At 35.9% G+C, this 17,897-nt stretch overlaps 1 protein-coding gene across 1 annotated transcript; it reads right to left on the reverse strand.

Moving 5' to 3' along the window:
* Positions 1-12,399: 12,399 nt before the first annotated feature.
* LOC129754145 (esterase B1-like) lies at positions 12,400-14,305 on the reverse strand. Its single transcript, XM_055750029.1, has 2 exons — positions 13,726-14,305; positions 12,400-13,664 (listed from the first exon to the last, which is right to left on the reverse strand). The coding sequence occupies exons 1-2, from the start codon at positions 14,260-14,262 to the stop codon at positions 12,453-12,455; spliced, it is 1,749 nt and encodes a 582-aa protein (XP_055606004.1). The 5' UTR covers positions 14,263-14,305; the 3' UTR covers positions 12,400-12,452.
* Positions 14,306-17,897: the final 3,592 nt, after the last annotated feature.

Below are 17,897 nucleotides of genomic sequence, written 5' to 3' on the forward strand. Positions count from 1 at the left end.
AGATTGTTACTTTTGATTGGCCTTACTCTATTATTATAATTTGGTTCTGAATTTAAAATTTTGTGTGTTGAGTAGAATACCTCGCTTGCCGTTTTGGATCCTCATGGGGGGGGGGGGGGGGGGTTTAAACCTCAAAACCCCCCCCGTTCCTACGGCCATGATTGCAGGAACAACAGAATTATTCAAACAAACATACCAGATGAAAAAATTGTAGATATAAAAATTACCAAAATAGCATACAGCTACAAAAGTGGGGTTGATATATCTACAATGACAAGATTCCAACGATTCGATTTCCCCACAAAACTCAAAATAAACAATTTCAAGTAATATGAGTAAAACGAAAACAAAATTTCTCAACCGAGATTTGAACTCCAGTCCTCCAAGTTTGCTGGCCGATATCTTACCACGATATCAACACATCAGTGAATAGTATCCACTCTATAGCTCTATAGATGAGATTTTCTTCTTAGGAACTGGTCAAAAGACGAAAGGGAGAGACCGGATAGAGTGTCAATTAAAGGACTGTCCATTTATCGTAAATCAGTTCACTTTAAGACAGCTCAAATCGATAATGTCGAATTATCATGTTCTCAACTTTTTGGAGAAATATTTACGAATTGACGAAACTGCTATCCGATTCAACATTTTTGGAAAAGCTTGTCGTAAATGAATGATAGAAAACCACTCAATACCAACGTGTTTACGATGGTTATTGAAAATGTCTGAATAGTCGATTTAGATTATCATTTCTTTTACGATATCATGTTAGCTGGGTAGAATCATCGCATAAAACTCGATAAACAGCTTTTACCTATCAAAGTGCAGGTAATATACATACATATTTTTAAGTATTTGCTTAAGCGATAAGAAAAATACAAATTGAACAATATTCAGCACCTTATTCGTACATCCTGAAAATGTTTGTTGTCAACGACAATATTTCCTGCTTCTCTGATCGGACAATTTTTTCAAATGATTTTATTTGAAATTTGTTTATTTGGAGGGGTGGCACCCATATTTCCAAATGAACCATCAGATTTTTAGCAATCTGGTTGCCCGGTTATGGTAGAGAGTACAGTTTTCTCACTTGAATCCCGTGCGGAAGAACAAATTTGCAAACATGGCGGATTTGTTATCAAATCCGATTCATACCGACTTCAGGTAATCATTCTTACTATCGTTTACTTATTTGGTAGGAATTGTGGTTAGCGTTAACACTGTTAATAATTTGAGCTCTCATTTCTAATACGATTTTATGTTTGCTGGGTTGTTCTTCCAGATTCTCTGTAGTTGGTTCCGAATGTAAAAAGTCCCAAATTTTTTTTAATTTTTGTATCTATATACATATATATAAAGCAATTTCTGTATGTATGTTTGTTTGTTTGTCCTCTATAGACTCAGACGTCTTAAGAGTAAGAGTTCTGAAATTTGGCATGGATGCTCATTAGGACCAGGAATGATGCAAAATGGTCTCAGATTTTCGGATGACTTCTTTTGAAGGGGGTCGTCCATACAACGCAAATAATGTTTTCGCGATATTGATGCTACTTTTCGTCGGATTGTGTTGAAAATTTGCACATGAGTGTTTTAAAAGACGAGCAATCGATTTAGGATGTCAAATTTTGTTTAACGGGTCAGCCAAAGGGGTCGTCCATATTAACTTTTTGCTGTTTCTGCGATTTTGACGTTATTATGTATCGTATTCAGATGAAAATTGGTACATGATAGTTTTGAGTGACGTGCAATTGATTTGAGGTATCAAATTTAGTATAAGGGGCCGAAAAAGGGGGTCGTCCATATAAACTTTTCAATGTTTTAGTGATATTGACGTTTTTATACATCGGATTGGGATAAAAATTTGCACATAGAAGTTATTAGGGACAAACAATTGATTTCACTTATCCAAATAAATGTCAGGGGTCAACCAAAGCGGCCGTCCATATAAGCTATTAACTGTTAATGCGAAACTGTCGTTATTATACATCACATTCAGATGAAAATTGGTACACACGGGTTTTGAGGGACGGGCAATCGATTTCAGGTTTTGAATTCAGTGTGATGTGTTGACAAAAGGGGTCGTCCATATTAACCTTCCAATATTTTTGCAATATCGTCGTTATTATACATCGGATTAGGATGAAAATTAGCACACGGTAGTTTTCTGGTACGGACAATCGATTTCAGATGTTAAATGTTTTTTCCAGGGGTCGACGAAAGGGGTCGTCCATATTTATTCATTTTTCACTGTTTTTAGCAATATTAAAGTTTTTATGAAATGGATTGCTTCGAAAATTTGCACACGGGAGTTTTGAGGGAAGAGGAATCGATTTCAGATTTTAAAAGATTTTATAAGAGGTCACCGAAAGGGGTTTAACTTTTTGGCATTAATGGCGTTGTTATGCAAAGATCGAGTCGACATTTATACACGGTGGTTTTATGGCACAGTAAATTGATTCCTGATTTCAAATTTAGAAGCAGAAGACAGAATAAGTGATCGTCCAATATTTTTGCAATTATTTATTAATTAACAATGAATTCGGAAGTGCATCTGGAAAATGCTTGGTATTTTACTTTCATACAAACTGTTCATAACACATACCAAGTTGGAAGCGAAACGGAATTCGTATGGGATCAGCTAGTTGCTTATAATTTCAAACAGTTCTGCAATGTTTGAGTGCTTCTTTAATTTTTGGAAGTGCCAATAGTACATCCATCCGACGATGTATAAATATGTGGGAGTCCAATGAAGATTTTGACCACTATCCCGGATTTTCCTGTAGAAAAAAATCAAACCTCAAACCTCAAATACCAATTTATTTTGTCTTTGCTTCGCTGAATCTCATTCCTCAATAAACCAACCTCAGTTTTTTTTGTTAGTTTTATTACTATTTTCATAGAACATAGGGAAGATAACGGCATAATGGTCACCTTGAGGTAAACGCTTATTTAACCATAGAAAACAGATATGTGAACTTCACCAATGTTTCGTGTTCGAACTTTCGAACACTAAAATAGTCTATTTTCTAGTTGGCTGAATCTTGAAAAACTAGATGAAAACGTTTAAAAATGCATTTAAAAAAAAAATTGCCAAAAGCTGAAAACCAGTGCCCCGAATAATGGAGCTTATACTGCCCCAAGGGGGGTTCTCAATATGCCCCTACAGTGACTGGTTTTCAGCTTTTGGCAATTTTTTTTAAAAATGCATTTTTAAACGTTTTCATCTAGTTTTTCAAGTTTCAGCCAACTAGGAAATAGACTATTTTAGTGTTCGAAAGTTCGAACACGAAACATTGGTGAAATTCACATAGCTGTTTTCTATGGTTAAATAAGCGTTTTCCTCAAGGAGCTTATTTCGTGGTGCTCAAAAATTATAATATGTTCGTCTCTTGAGAACCTAGCTGGTTTTTTTTAAATATCTCTGTCAAGATGATAAGGAGATTCCTTTTTTTGTGAAACATTAATATTATAGGAAGTACGAAACAAATCCTCATGAAAATTTATTTAAGAGAATACGTACTTTTGTAGAAAAGAGAAGTGCTTATTATGCCCCGCGTGCTCGTTATGCCCTTATCTCTCCTTCATGTTCTCATAAAAATCTCAGCTCTTCTGGAATAGTTATGAAGATGCTTTGAATCCGCGCGTCGGGTCATAATGACGCGAACAGCTTTGGAGGGTTTAGTTGATCAATTCTCAAGTTATGCCAACAAAATTGTATTGGGGCCCATCTCCTTTTCCTTTTTTTTAACTAGTGGAAAGGTGCTGTCCCGAATAATCAAAGAACCATTTTCGTTCCCTTATACTTTTTCATTTAAAATTATGTTCCATTATAAAGATTAGTTCGCGTGCAGATCAAAAACCCAAAAAAAAAAATTAAATCATCCCTCCCTTCTTCCTTTATCTTCACTGTGAAGAGGCTGGTGAATTCATATAAACATTTATCGTACTCTAATTTACTCCCATGCCAAGTTTGGTTCCAAATAAGCATAAAAACATTTCTAGAACCCAAGTACCCTTCGATGCCAAATCAGTATCAATTTGATCGAATAGTTCCCCAGTTATGCAAAAAATGTAAGGGAACCCCCCTCCCCTTCTCTTTCCCTAAGAAAGGAGAGTCACTTGTCAATTGTTTGTAAGACCCCCTTCCCTCCTGCCTGTGAGGAACAGGGGTCTTAAATCATAAGGGGAACGTTCTCCGGCCTCCAAGACACCCACCAGCCATGTTTCAAGCAAATCGGTTCAGTTGTTTCCGAGTCTATAGGGACAGACAGACATTTATATTTTGGATAAAAATTGAATAATTTATTTCAAGAAAGCTTTCAATTTGTTGAAAAAAAAACTTCGCTCTGCTGAAATGATTAAGCTAAATCTACCAAAATTTTGAGCAAATTCAAAAATATCAACCATTAATGAAAATAAATAAAAATAATTTAAGAGGTTAAGTAAGAGATCAAAATGTTGTGGTTCAATTCTGATTATTAATGAATGTTGGTTAATCGCCGAGAGTTGTCGGTCGTAACCAGTTGTCCAGACGTTTCGAGCTACTTTAGGATTCGCTCCTCATCAGTGGACACTAAAATATATTTTAAATTACAATTTAATACTACAATTTCAAATTTTTATTTCAAACTTACAAATTACTGGCTTTCGTCTATACTAATTTGCTATGGCTAAGTTTGTTTCGTTTTGCGCTTACATTTGTGTGCTAGTGTCATTTCCATATTAACAAACACACTGACACACAAATGTAAACGCAAAACAAAACAAACTGAGCCAGAACAAATTAGTATAGACGAATGCCAGTAATTTGTAAGTTTGAAATCAAAGATTGTAATTGGAGTGTTAAATTGTAATTAAAAATATATTATAGTGTCCACTGAAGAGGAGCGAATGCCAAAGTAGCTTGAAGAGTCTGGACAATTTGTAAAAACGTTTTTAATTTGTAAAACTCGCCGAAAAATGTCGATAAAATTCAACAACAATTCTGATTCTTGCAAACTCAATCCAAATTAAAAATTTTAATTTGAAATTTCACTTAAAAAAGCTGAAACATTCAAATATTTTATAACGTGGAGTATTGATCTTCAAGATTTCCAACAGAAATTTCGAAATTGAGTTAGCTATCAAATTAATTAGTCTGCGATCTCTTGAAAAACTGAAAAGTTCTAAACCTGGGACTAGTTTTTGAGGTGTTGGTACAAGATTGTATTGTAGATTTGATATAAAGTCACGAATGCCATAAAGAAGGCAATCATTCGAAAAAAATGCAATTTACTATCATCAAAATTGAATTATAAATTAAAAATTTGAAGTGTACAGTTGAACACTCTTCAAACTTTTCCTGGACCTTTATGAGGGGGAAAAATGGTTTCAAACCTAACCCCGTTACTTTTACCATGTCCATCACTCACAATATGTTCATGAGGACTGTTCGCGAAAGAAAGTGGACACTAGTTTTTTAATGTTATAAAGTAAGTATTCTGGCTAGGATTGTGAAAAATATGTTAAGATCCCAAGCAACCAAATGTCACATATTTACTTGAATAAAGGCTTTGAAAGAAACATATTGGCTGACTAAGAGAATCAACTGCCCAATTCGCTCAAGTGAACTTTATGTACTCATCAATGAACTTGAATGTTGCAAAAGCGATTAATATGTACGTTGTAAAGGACTTAAGTTACAAAGAGGGTACAAAAGTGCTCGAAATATGACTTATTTTGCCCAATTCCTATAAGTGAACTCTATGTATTCATTCATGGAAAGTTGGAAAAGTGAGTTGTAAGAGACTTAAGTCACATAAAAGGCACAATAGTGCTAAAACGGAATTTAATAAGTCACAAAAAGAGCATTGAGGTGCTTTCAAAATCACATCACCACTTCGAGTTTTAGTTTCAGTTAGAACAACGTCTAAGCGTGGTCATGTGGTAGCGTGTTCGATTCTCACCACGAAGGCCGGGGTTTGATCCCTAAGCCGGACAAGATTTTTTTTTATTTCAAAAAGTAATTTGGTATTTGAGTGACCATTCTGATGCGGTATATATAGGAAATGTAGAAAAGAAGAAATTGAGTGATTTCTCGAGTTTGGAATCCGGCAGTTTTCTCGAGTTTGGCTTCTTGTACTGAAGATAATGATCAAGAGAAGGTCCCGCAAAAGCGGATCATGAAAGAAAATTTTTTGCTCATCGCTCATAGAGACAGAATTTTTTGCTCATTTGACGAATTTTTGAAAGCTCAATTTAAAAGCCGCACACAGAAGTACGTAGAAGAAAAAGTTGGCCAAAAGTATTTTTTAGGTTTGAAATAAATAAAAAAGTTTATTTTGACATATTAAACGTTTTTAAGTTCATTTCAGTCTGTGTTCGGCAGTTGAGTGGTTAAGACGCTTTCGTTTAACTCTGGTGTGCTATTGTATCGAGCGCTTTTAAACAATAGTCTGTGGACAGTGTCCCAGATAACAGAACAACCAAACACGTGGTAAGATGGCGGCCCCAGCTTACCATCTAACATCAAATGGTCCACGTTTGAACACTTTGGTCATCGATATGGGAAACGTTCCGTCAAGAAAAGTCAACATGATCATCATCTCAAAATTTGTCAACGAAAGTTTGAAGGTGGAATACTCGCAAGTAAAATCACTACAACACAACACAGGCAAGGCATTGGTATTCGTTGAGGTTGATTCCGAGGAATCAGCCATAGCGGCAACAGAAATCAACGGAGGGATCCATTTTCTAACCGTTGAGCAAATAAAATATAAGGTCAGCGTATTCATGGAAGATGGAGCTACAACAGTACGTGTCCACGATGTGTCCCCACAAACCAATAACACGTTTATCACAAAAGCTTTGGAGGAGTTTGGAGAAATATTGTGGATCAAGGATGAATTCTGGACGGAACCTGCTCAGCTGAATGGTATCAAGAATGGGATACGTGCGGTTCGAGTGAAACTTCGCACCGCAGTTCCGTCTTACATCAACATCTGTGGCGAAGTCTCACTGGTCACCTACAAGCATCAGCAGCAAACTTGTCGTCACTGCCACAAACCGGTCCATTGGGGGCGTAAGTGTATGGAAGCCAGCTACATGGAGATGCAACTGCAAGGTGGAAGCATCAGCGACCGTCTTATTGCGACAGGCGTGAACAATGCCGGTGCTGTCAAAAGGGTTGGTGTTCAAGAAGAGAGGGCAACTACAAGCAAGGCGAACACTGAAGGCAGCAAAATCAATATTGATACTAGATCCGAGGTAGGTTTGAAATTCACAAATTTAAATGATTTGCTTCGAAAAAATATTGCTCGCGATGAAGGTCAACTCAGCAACGCACACAGAACACCAAAAGCACCACGAAACAACACCAATACTAACACAGACACGAACACAAAAATCACACAACGGAACTCACGATCGCGATCAAATGTTCGAAACCTGCGGGAAACGGTTGGGCGGAAGGGGAAACAAACCGATGGGCGAACCGGTTCTACGAACAGTATTGATCACATTGAGAATGTACTGCAAAGCAATTCTTACAGGGCACTTCTTTCTGATGATGATTTTGATAATGGGAATGAAGCGGGAAAACTGATTATTGAAAATAAATAATAACTGAAAATAAAATAGGATTTGGAAGAAAAATATGAATAATATGAATAATAATTTGTGTTACAATGTTGGAACAATTAATCTAAATGGAATAACAAATGGAAATAAAATAAATGCCTTGAAAACTTTTATTTTTTTTTTATGGATCTGGATATTTTGTTATTGCAAGAGGTTTCAAGAGAATTTTTTATAAACGGTTTTGAAAGTTTCTTTAATATTGATAATAATAAAAGAGGTACAGCAATTCTTGTAAAATCATATGTTAAAGTATCTAATGTTAGAAAAAGTCTTGATAGTCGTGTAATAAGTCTTAAAATTAACGAAAATACAACAATATGCAGTGTGTATGCGCCTTCAGGGAGTGCACACAAAATAAATAGAGAAAATTTCTTCAAAAACACTTTACCTTTATATGTAAATAATGGGCTTGGCGATTTAATAATAGGAGGTGATTTCAACAGTGTTATTAATGAAAAAGATGCCAATCATATATCAAACTACAGTTCTTCGTTGAAATTTTTTGTTGAAAATTTACAGTTGGTTGATTCATGGGAAATAAAGAATAAAACTAAAATTGATTACACGTTTGTAAGAAATGGTTCTGGTGCAAGGTTAGATAGAATTTATGTGAGTAAAGGCATTAAAAATCATGTAGTACAGATTAAATCAAATTTGTGTTCTTTTTCTGACCATAAAGCGGTTATACTTAAAATTAGTTTACCTTATTTGGGCAAAAGTTCTGGAATAGGTGTTTGGAGATTAAATGATATAGTACTTAATGAAGAAAATTTGCTAGAATTTCGACAAAAATGGAACTATTGGATAACTCAGAGGAGATATTATAATTCGTGGTTATCGTGGTGGACTGATTTCGCGAAGATAAAAATTGTGGCTTTTTTTAAATGGAAACAAAACGTTATTAAGAAAAGATTCAGAGATACTGAGGAGTTTTTCTATTGTGCTTTGAATAATTTGTATAAAGATTATTTAGAAAATCCATTATTATTAGGAGAAATAAATAAAATCAAAGGCAAAATGTTGGCCAATCAGAGAATGATATCAAACAGTTTCTACCAAAACTCTAAAACATATATAGCCGGAGAAGATGTTTCTATTTTTCAAGTTGCAGAAAATGTTCGAAATCGTGGAGGTTCTTCTATATGCTCTCTAGAAATAAATGGCACAATTGAAAATGATTCAACGAAAATTGAACAAGAAATAGTCTCTTATTACATTGATCTTTTTAAAGAGCAACGGGTTGATGGCCCTCCTTTTCATCCATCAAAGGTGCTTCCCGAAAACTTGACATCAAATACAAACTTAATGAATAGAATTACAGAGGAAGAAGCTTGGATAGGAATTAAGCAAAGTCAGTCACGTAAATCTCCAGGTTGTGATGGTTTGACAAAATCTTTTTATACTTTTTGTTGGAATATCATTAAAAATGAGTTTTTGTTAGTTTTAAATGAAGTAATGAATGGACAAATTTCTAAGAAATTTCTTGAAGGAGTAGTAATTCTAATCAAAAAGAAAGGTAATAAAAACAAAATTGAAAACTACAGACCAATTACTCTTCTGAACTTCGATTATAAGCTTATTGCGAGAATTTTAAAGAACAGATTATCAACTTTGAATCATTTAATAATCTCAGATGCACAAAAATGTGCATGTCACAACAGAAACATATATGAAGCAACCTGTTCAATAAGGGACAAAATCTGCGAATTGAATATAACTAAAAAAACAGGTATATTAATTTCTTTTGATTTAGAAAAAGCTTTTGATCGAGTAAACCATTCATTTTTAATTGATACTTTAACAAAAATGGGATTAAATACCAATTTTATATCTTTTATCAAATCATGCCAAGAAAATTCATTTTCAAAACTTTTGTTCAACGGAAATTTATCCAACGAAATAAAAATAGAGCGTTCAGTAAGACAAGGAGATCCTTTATCGATGTTATTGTTCTGTATTTATATAGAGCCTTTGATATCGAAACTTAAAGATAATTTGATCGGAAATGAAGATTTATTAAATTGTTATGCTGATGATATAAGTTTGATTTTAAATGATCCTAATAAAATAAACGTTGCCAAGTTGATCTTTGATAATTTTGAAAAATCAGCTGGAGCGAAAGTAAATTATAACAAAACGTACTCTATGAAAGTAGGTATTAACCGAGAACTGAATAATGTACCAAACTGGGTAGAGTTTAAGGAGGATGTAAAAATATTAGGAATTTGGTACAATAATAGTACATTAAAAATGGTTAACAAAAACTGGGAAGATATTTGTCAAAAACTTAATTTTATGTTGAATAACAATAGATATAGAAAACTTAATTTAATTCAAAAAATAATCTATTTAAATACATATGCCTCATCCAGAATATGGTTTGTTGCCTCAACAGTTTCGGTAAATAAGAAAATTATAGCAAAAATAAAATCTTTATATGGGAATTTTTTATGGTTTAATCAAAGTCTAAGAATATCGTTTAATCAGTTGTGTTTACCTAAAAGAGATGGAGGATTGGGTTTGATATCACCGGAGTTCAAATGCAAATCACTTTTAATAGCAAGATTTTTGAAACTAGGAACAGTATCCCCCTTTTTAATTAATTTGACTCAAAATATTGGAAATCCTCCAAATATTAAACAGATTCCTATTAATTCACAATTTCTAAAAACACTTTGGTTAAATTTACCTTATCTTCCTCAAACATGCATTGAAAATCCTTTGGCGTCAAGTATTTATAACCATTTTATTCAAATTCTACCGAAGCCACATGTAGTTGAAAAATATCCAGACCATACTTGGAAACATATTTGGAAGAATATATTTCATAAGTCAATTTCATCTGATTATCAATCCTCGTGGTATCTTCTTGTCAATGAGAAAATAGCTTGCGCAGAAAATCAATTTCGATTTGGAAGAGGGATTTCGCCATACTGTGAATATTGTCCTCAAGAAATTGAAGATATTAATCATAGGTTGGTGGAATGTTCCCAAGTTCGAAATTGCTGGTGGTACACGCTTAGTAAGATCAAGTTAGTTAACACACGTAAAACAAGAAATATTGTGTTCTCGGATTTCAAATTCCCCGTTTTTCGGACATTTGTGAACGATGAAAAAAGTTTAATGTTTCAGCTTTTCACACAATACTTACAGTATATTCTCTCCACAAACACAGTTGACGTTGACCTTAATGTTTTAATTTCGTTTTTAAAATATAATTTGTGAATTTCAAATCTGCCTTTGATATTATGTATTAGGTTATATCACGTGCCTTCTTTATATGCTTGTTGCTTGTTTATTGTAATATGAAACTGGTAGAAATAAACATATTTGTAGAAAAGTAAAAAAAAAAAAAAGTTCATTTAATATATTTTTGAAAAAGAACATAAAGTTTACTGAACTTTAATTAAAAATAAACGAAGCCCTTGGTGACTTATTTGTGGAAAAAATCAATCAATATTTTTTAACTTCAAACTTAAAAATATAAAAAATGCGCGAGTTTGCATGATTTTTTTCTTTTGCACATGTTTAATGAAGTTATCAATTTTCAAATTATATCAAACATTTTGCCGGGACTTGCTGTGAACATAAACAAAAACACTATTTTGTAAAAAACAACGTTTAAAACAAAAAATTAAAAGAAGAATTTTCAAAGCAGTTAACGGTGTCCCTATTATCATCGATTTTTATCTATTATACTCAAAATTATTTAACATCCCTCCATTGAAGTTCTCCGTATCAAATTTTCATTTTTAGTTACTGAAGAAAGTTTAATTCATAGATTTGACTTAGTCGCGCTGATTCAACGATTTGTAGAAAAATTGTATCTCATAAAAATACTAAAGTTTTGACAGCTGTTACAGCTTACAAACAAATCCGATGTCAAAAAAATTACCGGCATATGGTGCTAAATTTATTCAAGAATCAAATAAACATTTTCATAACAATAACCAATGAAATCTCAATTTTGAGTTTTGGTCAAGTTTTTGGATTGAATACTCCTGTGTGAGCCGCTGGAAGCCGAATAGAAGATCATTAAGACTTGCTTTGGAGCTTGGAATTTAAATTTTGAGCTGCATAGAACGTACTTCATATCAATGATGGGGCTGAGTAAGCGTTTTTGTACCTGTTTTATGGGACTTTTGATTGCTTGCGCATCTTCCACGAACACTTCTTATCATCATGGAATTAAAGTGCTTGAGTAATAATTCGTTACTTGTTTCATTACTTTCCTTTCATTTACTCCCTATTTTACATAAGAAGTTCTACTGGATTTTGCTTAATCTTTTTAATTCCAATTATTTAAAAACTTTCAACATCTTCATGATAACTTTTTATCGAAAAGCGTTGAACGATTGCGAAATCATTATTAAGTACTGTTTCTGATTTCAGATTCCAGTCAATTGAATCTTTTTTATGCAAAGTTCTTACGAGGGATAGCTTTAACCTTCTTATTACTAATATACTTCTTGAATTCTTGATTTTACTGGTACACGTAAGTATACCTCATTTCAATAACTTTCAGAATTAAACAGACGGGAATGTTTCAAAAAATTGAAAATAATTAAGGATGAATATTTTTTAACTTTTTTTTTAAATATAACTCAAATGAAAGATGGCATTTGGGTGGGGTATGAGAATATTTAGTTGTGTTTTTGATTCTACATTTGATTGTGTGCTTGTATAATTATATTTTAAATTTTCAGTGTTATGTTGTTTATTTGTCTTTGTTTATTTTCTCTCAATATATAAAACAACTCCATCGACTCTTAAGTTTTGGTTTAAACAAAAAAAACGAATCGTTTTGTATTTATGAGAGTTCAATGTTTACAAATTTAGATATTATTGTTCATATCAAGTGGCAGTGTTGGAATTTTAATATTCGCTATGTGACCATTATACTTCTGGAACAATTTCTCCCAAAACTGCATTCGACCTCGTTCCGGCATCGGTTCCATACCAACATGAGTATTATCTTTGATGCTGAGCAGGTCCATTTTCAATCCTGCGCCGTTTTTCGGAACATTTTCAACCGGAGTCCACTTGAAATCAATCAGGGGATCATCCACCGTTGAAGGTGTTGGATCCCCGTGTTTGGCAAAGTTCGTGAAGAGTCGAACCATCTTTTGGCGCATTTGGTAGGCTGGATCGGTCTCTGGGATTTCTGTCTTTAGTATCGGTGAACTAAACAGGTAGTAGATTTCATCGATGTGGGCTGCCCCTTTCAGAGGGGCCACCGGAATGAGAGTTTTGCCCTTGTTGAGCGTTCCATCGAATGAGAATCTATAGATGAAAAGTTTGTAATTGTGCTGGAATCGAGCCCACATTTCTGTGATAATTGGATAAGCTACGAGGTACTTATCGGTGAAAAGATCCACCAGCTGAGGGACTGTTTCTTGGCATACGGGTTTATCTTGGAAGTAGAACTTCTTGATTTCCTTTCCAAGTTCGCGAGCTTCCTCACTATTGTAGTCTAGATTAAGTGTTCTAGGTATGAAGCGTTTAGGTTCTTTATTATACAGGTCAAGATGTTTGACTGCGTCAATGAGCACCATGATACCTTCACGATTGTTGTACCCCGTGAGGATCGGGATTCCAATGCCATTGGGTTCAGACATAAGTTCTATTGGATGTTTGGTTATGATGGCATCGCAAGATTGCTCACGTTCAATTACGGGTAAAAATGGAATCTGGAACAGCTTTTCGAAGGTCTTTTCCCGTTTGGTGAGTACTTGGAACTGTAATCTGAAAAGTTTGTCAGCAGGAGCCTTACACAGAACTTTGAACACCTCCTCGTCAGTTTTAGGGTCATGTCCAAGAAGACGAGCCAGTTGACGTGCCTTTTCTTCCGGTGATTCTTGATGAGCATAATCAATGAAAACTGATCCGCTTGTCAGTATAGCTTTCTGGAAGTACTTTTTCGATTCTTTTGAGAGGCAATGATAGTGCCCAGCTACTCCACCAGAGCTCGCTCCAAAAAGAGTGACGTTTTTTGGGTCCCCGCTGAATCGTGCGATGTTCTGATGAACCCATTGCAATGCCATGCGCTGAAAGTAAATTATTTTGAATCCATTGACGGTTTCTTATTCCAATTGCCGGCCAACAAACCTGATCTTTAAGGCCAGCATTCCCTTCTAATCCGACTTCCGGCAGATAGAGAAATCCTAACACACCCAATCGGTAGTTGACTGTAACAACAACCACTCCTTCCTGAACCAAATAATTCGGTAGGTACATCGAGCTATCAGCATGTCCTCCAACTAATCCTCCACCATGGAAGAAAACAATCACAGGAAGATCAGCTGTTCCATCTTTCCGATTCACCTTCGGAGTATAAATGTTCAAATACAGGCCATCTTCATCGCCCGTTATCTCCCTCGTTATGACGTCCATTCCGAGGCAGTTATTCCGCTCCTTGGTGCAGTCCATGTAGCTTACCGGATACCGATCAATCGGAACCGGCGAACGGAACCGTAGCTCATCGATCGGGGGCTGGGCATAGGGTACCCCCTTAAAGAAATAGTATGGATCTCCGTTCGGAAGAACATCTGTAGCACCGCAAATGTGACCCTGAGTCACTTGAACTATGACCCGAGCGTTTCGATCGCCCGAAGGTTGGCTGCGAGCCGTACTTCGCATTACCATTTCTAAACCGTTCAAATTTTGCCCGCGACCTGTTCCGCACCAAAGCTGTTCAGTCACTGGCGCCCGTTGAATGGTGATTCAACGGCTGGAATCGGTGACCTTATTGGGTCACTTTTTAGATTTTTTTTTATTGTTTGATGGAAAGGCGGAACTGTTTATATGTTTAGTTTTGAGAAAAAAAAATTGTTTTCGCAATCTAAAGTAACTCCATAAAATTTGAAATCAGTAAAAATAATCATGAAAAAATTAAAGTTAAAAATAACATATTACATATTATAATTATTTATTTGGTGTTAATAAATTCTTGCAACGTTAGATGAAATCATTTTTATGTAAAACAATTGACGTGGATCTTGATTTGAATTTCAATTTTCTACGCTAAGGTTCTTGTGCACATTAATATCTGATTGCTACCGAATCTATGCAAACCTATATTTTCCTTGTAGGGGAGAGCCCACTGCGATCAGTAGTTGATCTATTGTGGTAATTACCCCGCGTTACTATATGTTATCAGGCTCACCTGCACTATAGGTTGAAGTGAAAGTTGATTGCTTACTAAGCGTTTTATTCCACTCGGATATGTTATCAAAGATGTATAATATAACCTACTAAGGGTTGATATGCAACCATATGTCTTGTGCGCTTATTAACTTATCCCCAAGTACACGCTCTCTCCTACAGTGATCGAAATAAGAATAGCACCACTATGTTTTGCTTGTAAAAATATAAATGAATGGAAATTACGAAAATTTTCTTCCACAGTTTTTTCTGATTTGCATAACAGATAAATCAAGCATAAGTTTACTTTTTTTGGACGTAGCAATTGGCGTTGAGGACCAAAAATGTGAAAAAGGGGTGCGAAATAAGAATAGCACCACTTGAGTTTTTCAACAAAAACAAGAATATTTTTAGCAAATTTACTGTGTAAAAGTGAATAATAATGCTTCTACGAATTATTTGAATAGATAACTGCATTTTAAGGAGTTTTCCAGAATTCCAAAGGTTTTCAAAGGTATTAAAAGGGGGTTTTAAGAGATGCTCCTCTAGATTTAAGGAATTTGATGTTTGAGCTGTAATTCTTTTCCAAACTACTTACTTTCTTCATTTAAATGACTTGAAATGATGAAACAAACATTCGAGAATAATTTTTAATCAGAAAAAAATAGGTTGAAAATAAAAAACTATGATTTTGTTAAGTAAACCACACTTTTTCCAGTTTCAAGTCGTAGATGGTAGCACTATCTTGCAGTTAAAACCAAATTTAGTCTCAATATTGATTTTCCAGGTTTATTTAGGCCCATATTCATCCTTTTTATGGTAATTTCCCATCACAGATTTGTGGAAGTTTACGCTGCAGAAAGCTTTCCCGGATTTGCAAAAGAATCATCATCACAAAAATGTACAATCGCCAAAACTCCTGCTCATCTCAACTTCCGATTCAATTACAAATCATACCAATAATACTGCTAGCCGTCTGGTCCATCAAGCTCCATCGCAAAGTATAACTTTATTCTGATAATCGGTCCGAAAAATTCACTTTTATGGGTCCTTGATGCAATTCTTTTTTTTTTTTTTTTGGAATGAGTGATCTTAGAATTTCGTCAAGTAAGAGAATTCTCCGCCGAAACAAACATGGAGTATTTTCTCTCTGTTACAATCCCGCGTGTCATTTTGTCAGCCTAGAGCGAGTTCCTGCAAAGAATCTTGTTTCATTGTATCCTACGGGCAGACGAATGCAACAAATCACCTATCTATAATGAATCAACTCAACGATGATAAGCGACATTGAAAATACAAGTTGTCGCTTATCACCTCTGAATGCTATCTGTGAAGAGCGACTCATAAGACAACTCTGAGCAACGTATTATCCTTCGTTTGTTTCCGAACTGGTTTGGTTGTAACGCTCAGCAGAAGGATGGAAAAGTTTTCCTAACAGGAGAATTGGCGTATACAAATCGTATACCTATACGTATTTTGACTTATTTGGAATTCGAAATTGTTCTGGATTTTTTACGATCAACCTAGATAATTTTTGAATTATCTACTTGTTTTTACTTAATGGAAAACATTAGAGAACAACCGGTCTAATAAGCGTCATATACAGGTTACACTTCGTACGAAGGCAAAGTCTTCTCGACCGCAGTTGCTTGTGGAGTCCATAGTAGGCACGACTTCCGTTGATAATTCGCCTCCGGATCTCACGGCTGGTGTCATTGTCTGCGGTCACCAGTGAGCCGAGATAGACAAAGTCTTCGACTATCTCCTGCTCGTCGCCGTCGATCGTGACCTTGTTATTACTGGACAAGCGGGTTCGGTCGGTCTCGGATCCGCAGGTCAGCATGTACTTCGTCTTGGACGTATTAATCGTCAACCCAATCCTTCCTGCTTCGCGTTTCAGTTTGCGGTAGATCTCCTCCACAGCCGCAGATGATCTGCCGACTATATCAATGTCATCGGCAAAGCAGATAAGCTGACTGGATCTGTTAAAAATCGTGCCCCGCATTTCGCCCACCACTTGTCGAATAACACCTTCTAGCGCCACGTTGAACATCATGCAGGATAGACCATCACCTTGTCGAAGCCCCCTGCGCGATTCGAATGAACTCGACAATTCACCCGAAATCCGCACACAGCACTGCGTTCCATCCATCGTCGCCTTGATCAGTCTGATCAGCTTCCCGGAAAAGCCGTTCTCGTCCATGATTTTCCATAGCTCGTTACGGTCGATCGTGTCGTATGCACTTTGAAGTCTTAGAATAGATGGTGCGTAGGGACTTGGTGTTCCCGGCATTTTTGGAGGATTTGCCGTAATGTGAATATCTGGTCCGTCGTAGACCGTCCCTCCATGAAGACGACCTGATGACTTCCCACGAATCTGTTTGCTTGTGGCGTTAGGCGGCGGAGTAGGATTCGGGACAACACTTTGTAGGCGGCATTGAGGATAGTGATCGCTCGGTAGTTCTCACAGTCCAATTTGTCGCCCTTCTTGTATACGGGACATATTACCCCCTCTTTCCACTCCTCCGGTGTCCGGTAGCAGTTCTATGTCCCAGATCCGGACTATCAACCGGTGTAGGCAATCGGCCAACTTGTCCGGGCCCATTTTGATGAGTTCAGCTGCGATGCCATCCTTCCCAGCCGACTTGTTTCTATTCAGCTGGCTAATGGCTTCCTTAACTTCACTTATCGTTGGGAGTGGCTCCTCCACGTCGTTTGCTACGCCGGCGATGTACCTTCCCCCACCGTCTTGATCTCCTGCATGTGCGCCGTTCAGGTGTTCATCGAAGTGCTGCTTCCACCTTTTGATCACCTCACGATTGTCCGTCAGGATGCCTCCGTCCTTATCCCGGCACATTTCATTAAAACTCATGGACAGATTTTGAATCGTATTTCAGGCTTCCAAAAAAAAAACCTTTCAAGAATATTTTTGCAAATCATGCTTTAAAAAAATGTCATTGGAGACATAAATAAAAAAAAATTCCACACAACTCGTTTTATTTTGTTTGATTTGCCAAACAAAGTCAAATTTCGTATCAAATATCCGGGCAAACCCGGATAAAACCGGACAATCTGACAACCTTAGTTTATATGGAGAGTACACTGCCCCAAATTTGTATGGGAAATTTCGAGCTAGT

This window comes from Uranotaenia lowii, chromosome 3 (genome assembly GCF_029784155.1).
Source record: "Uranotaenia lowii strain MFRU-FL chromosome 3, ASM2978415v1, whole genome shotgun sequence".
Classification (NCBI taxonomy): Eukaryota; Metazoa; Arthropoda; class Insecta; order Diptera; family Culicidae; genus Uranotaenia; species Uranotaenia lowii.

Excerpts from the sequence above, each read along its gene's own strand:
- LOC129754145 (XM_055750029.1), bottom strand. The coding sequence starts at position 14,262 with ATGGTAATGCGAAGTACGGCTCGCAGCCAACCTTCGGGCGATCGAAAC. Across the intron at positions 13,665-13,725 it reads ATGCTGGCCTTAAAGATCAG|CGCATGGCATTGCAATGGGT; the intron begins GTTTGTTGGCCG and ends ATTTACTTTCAG.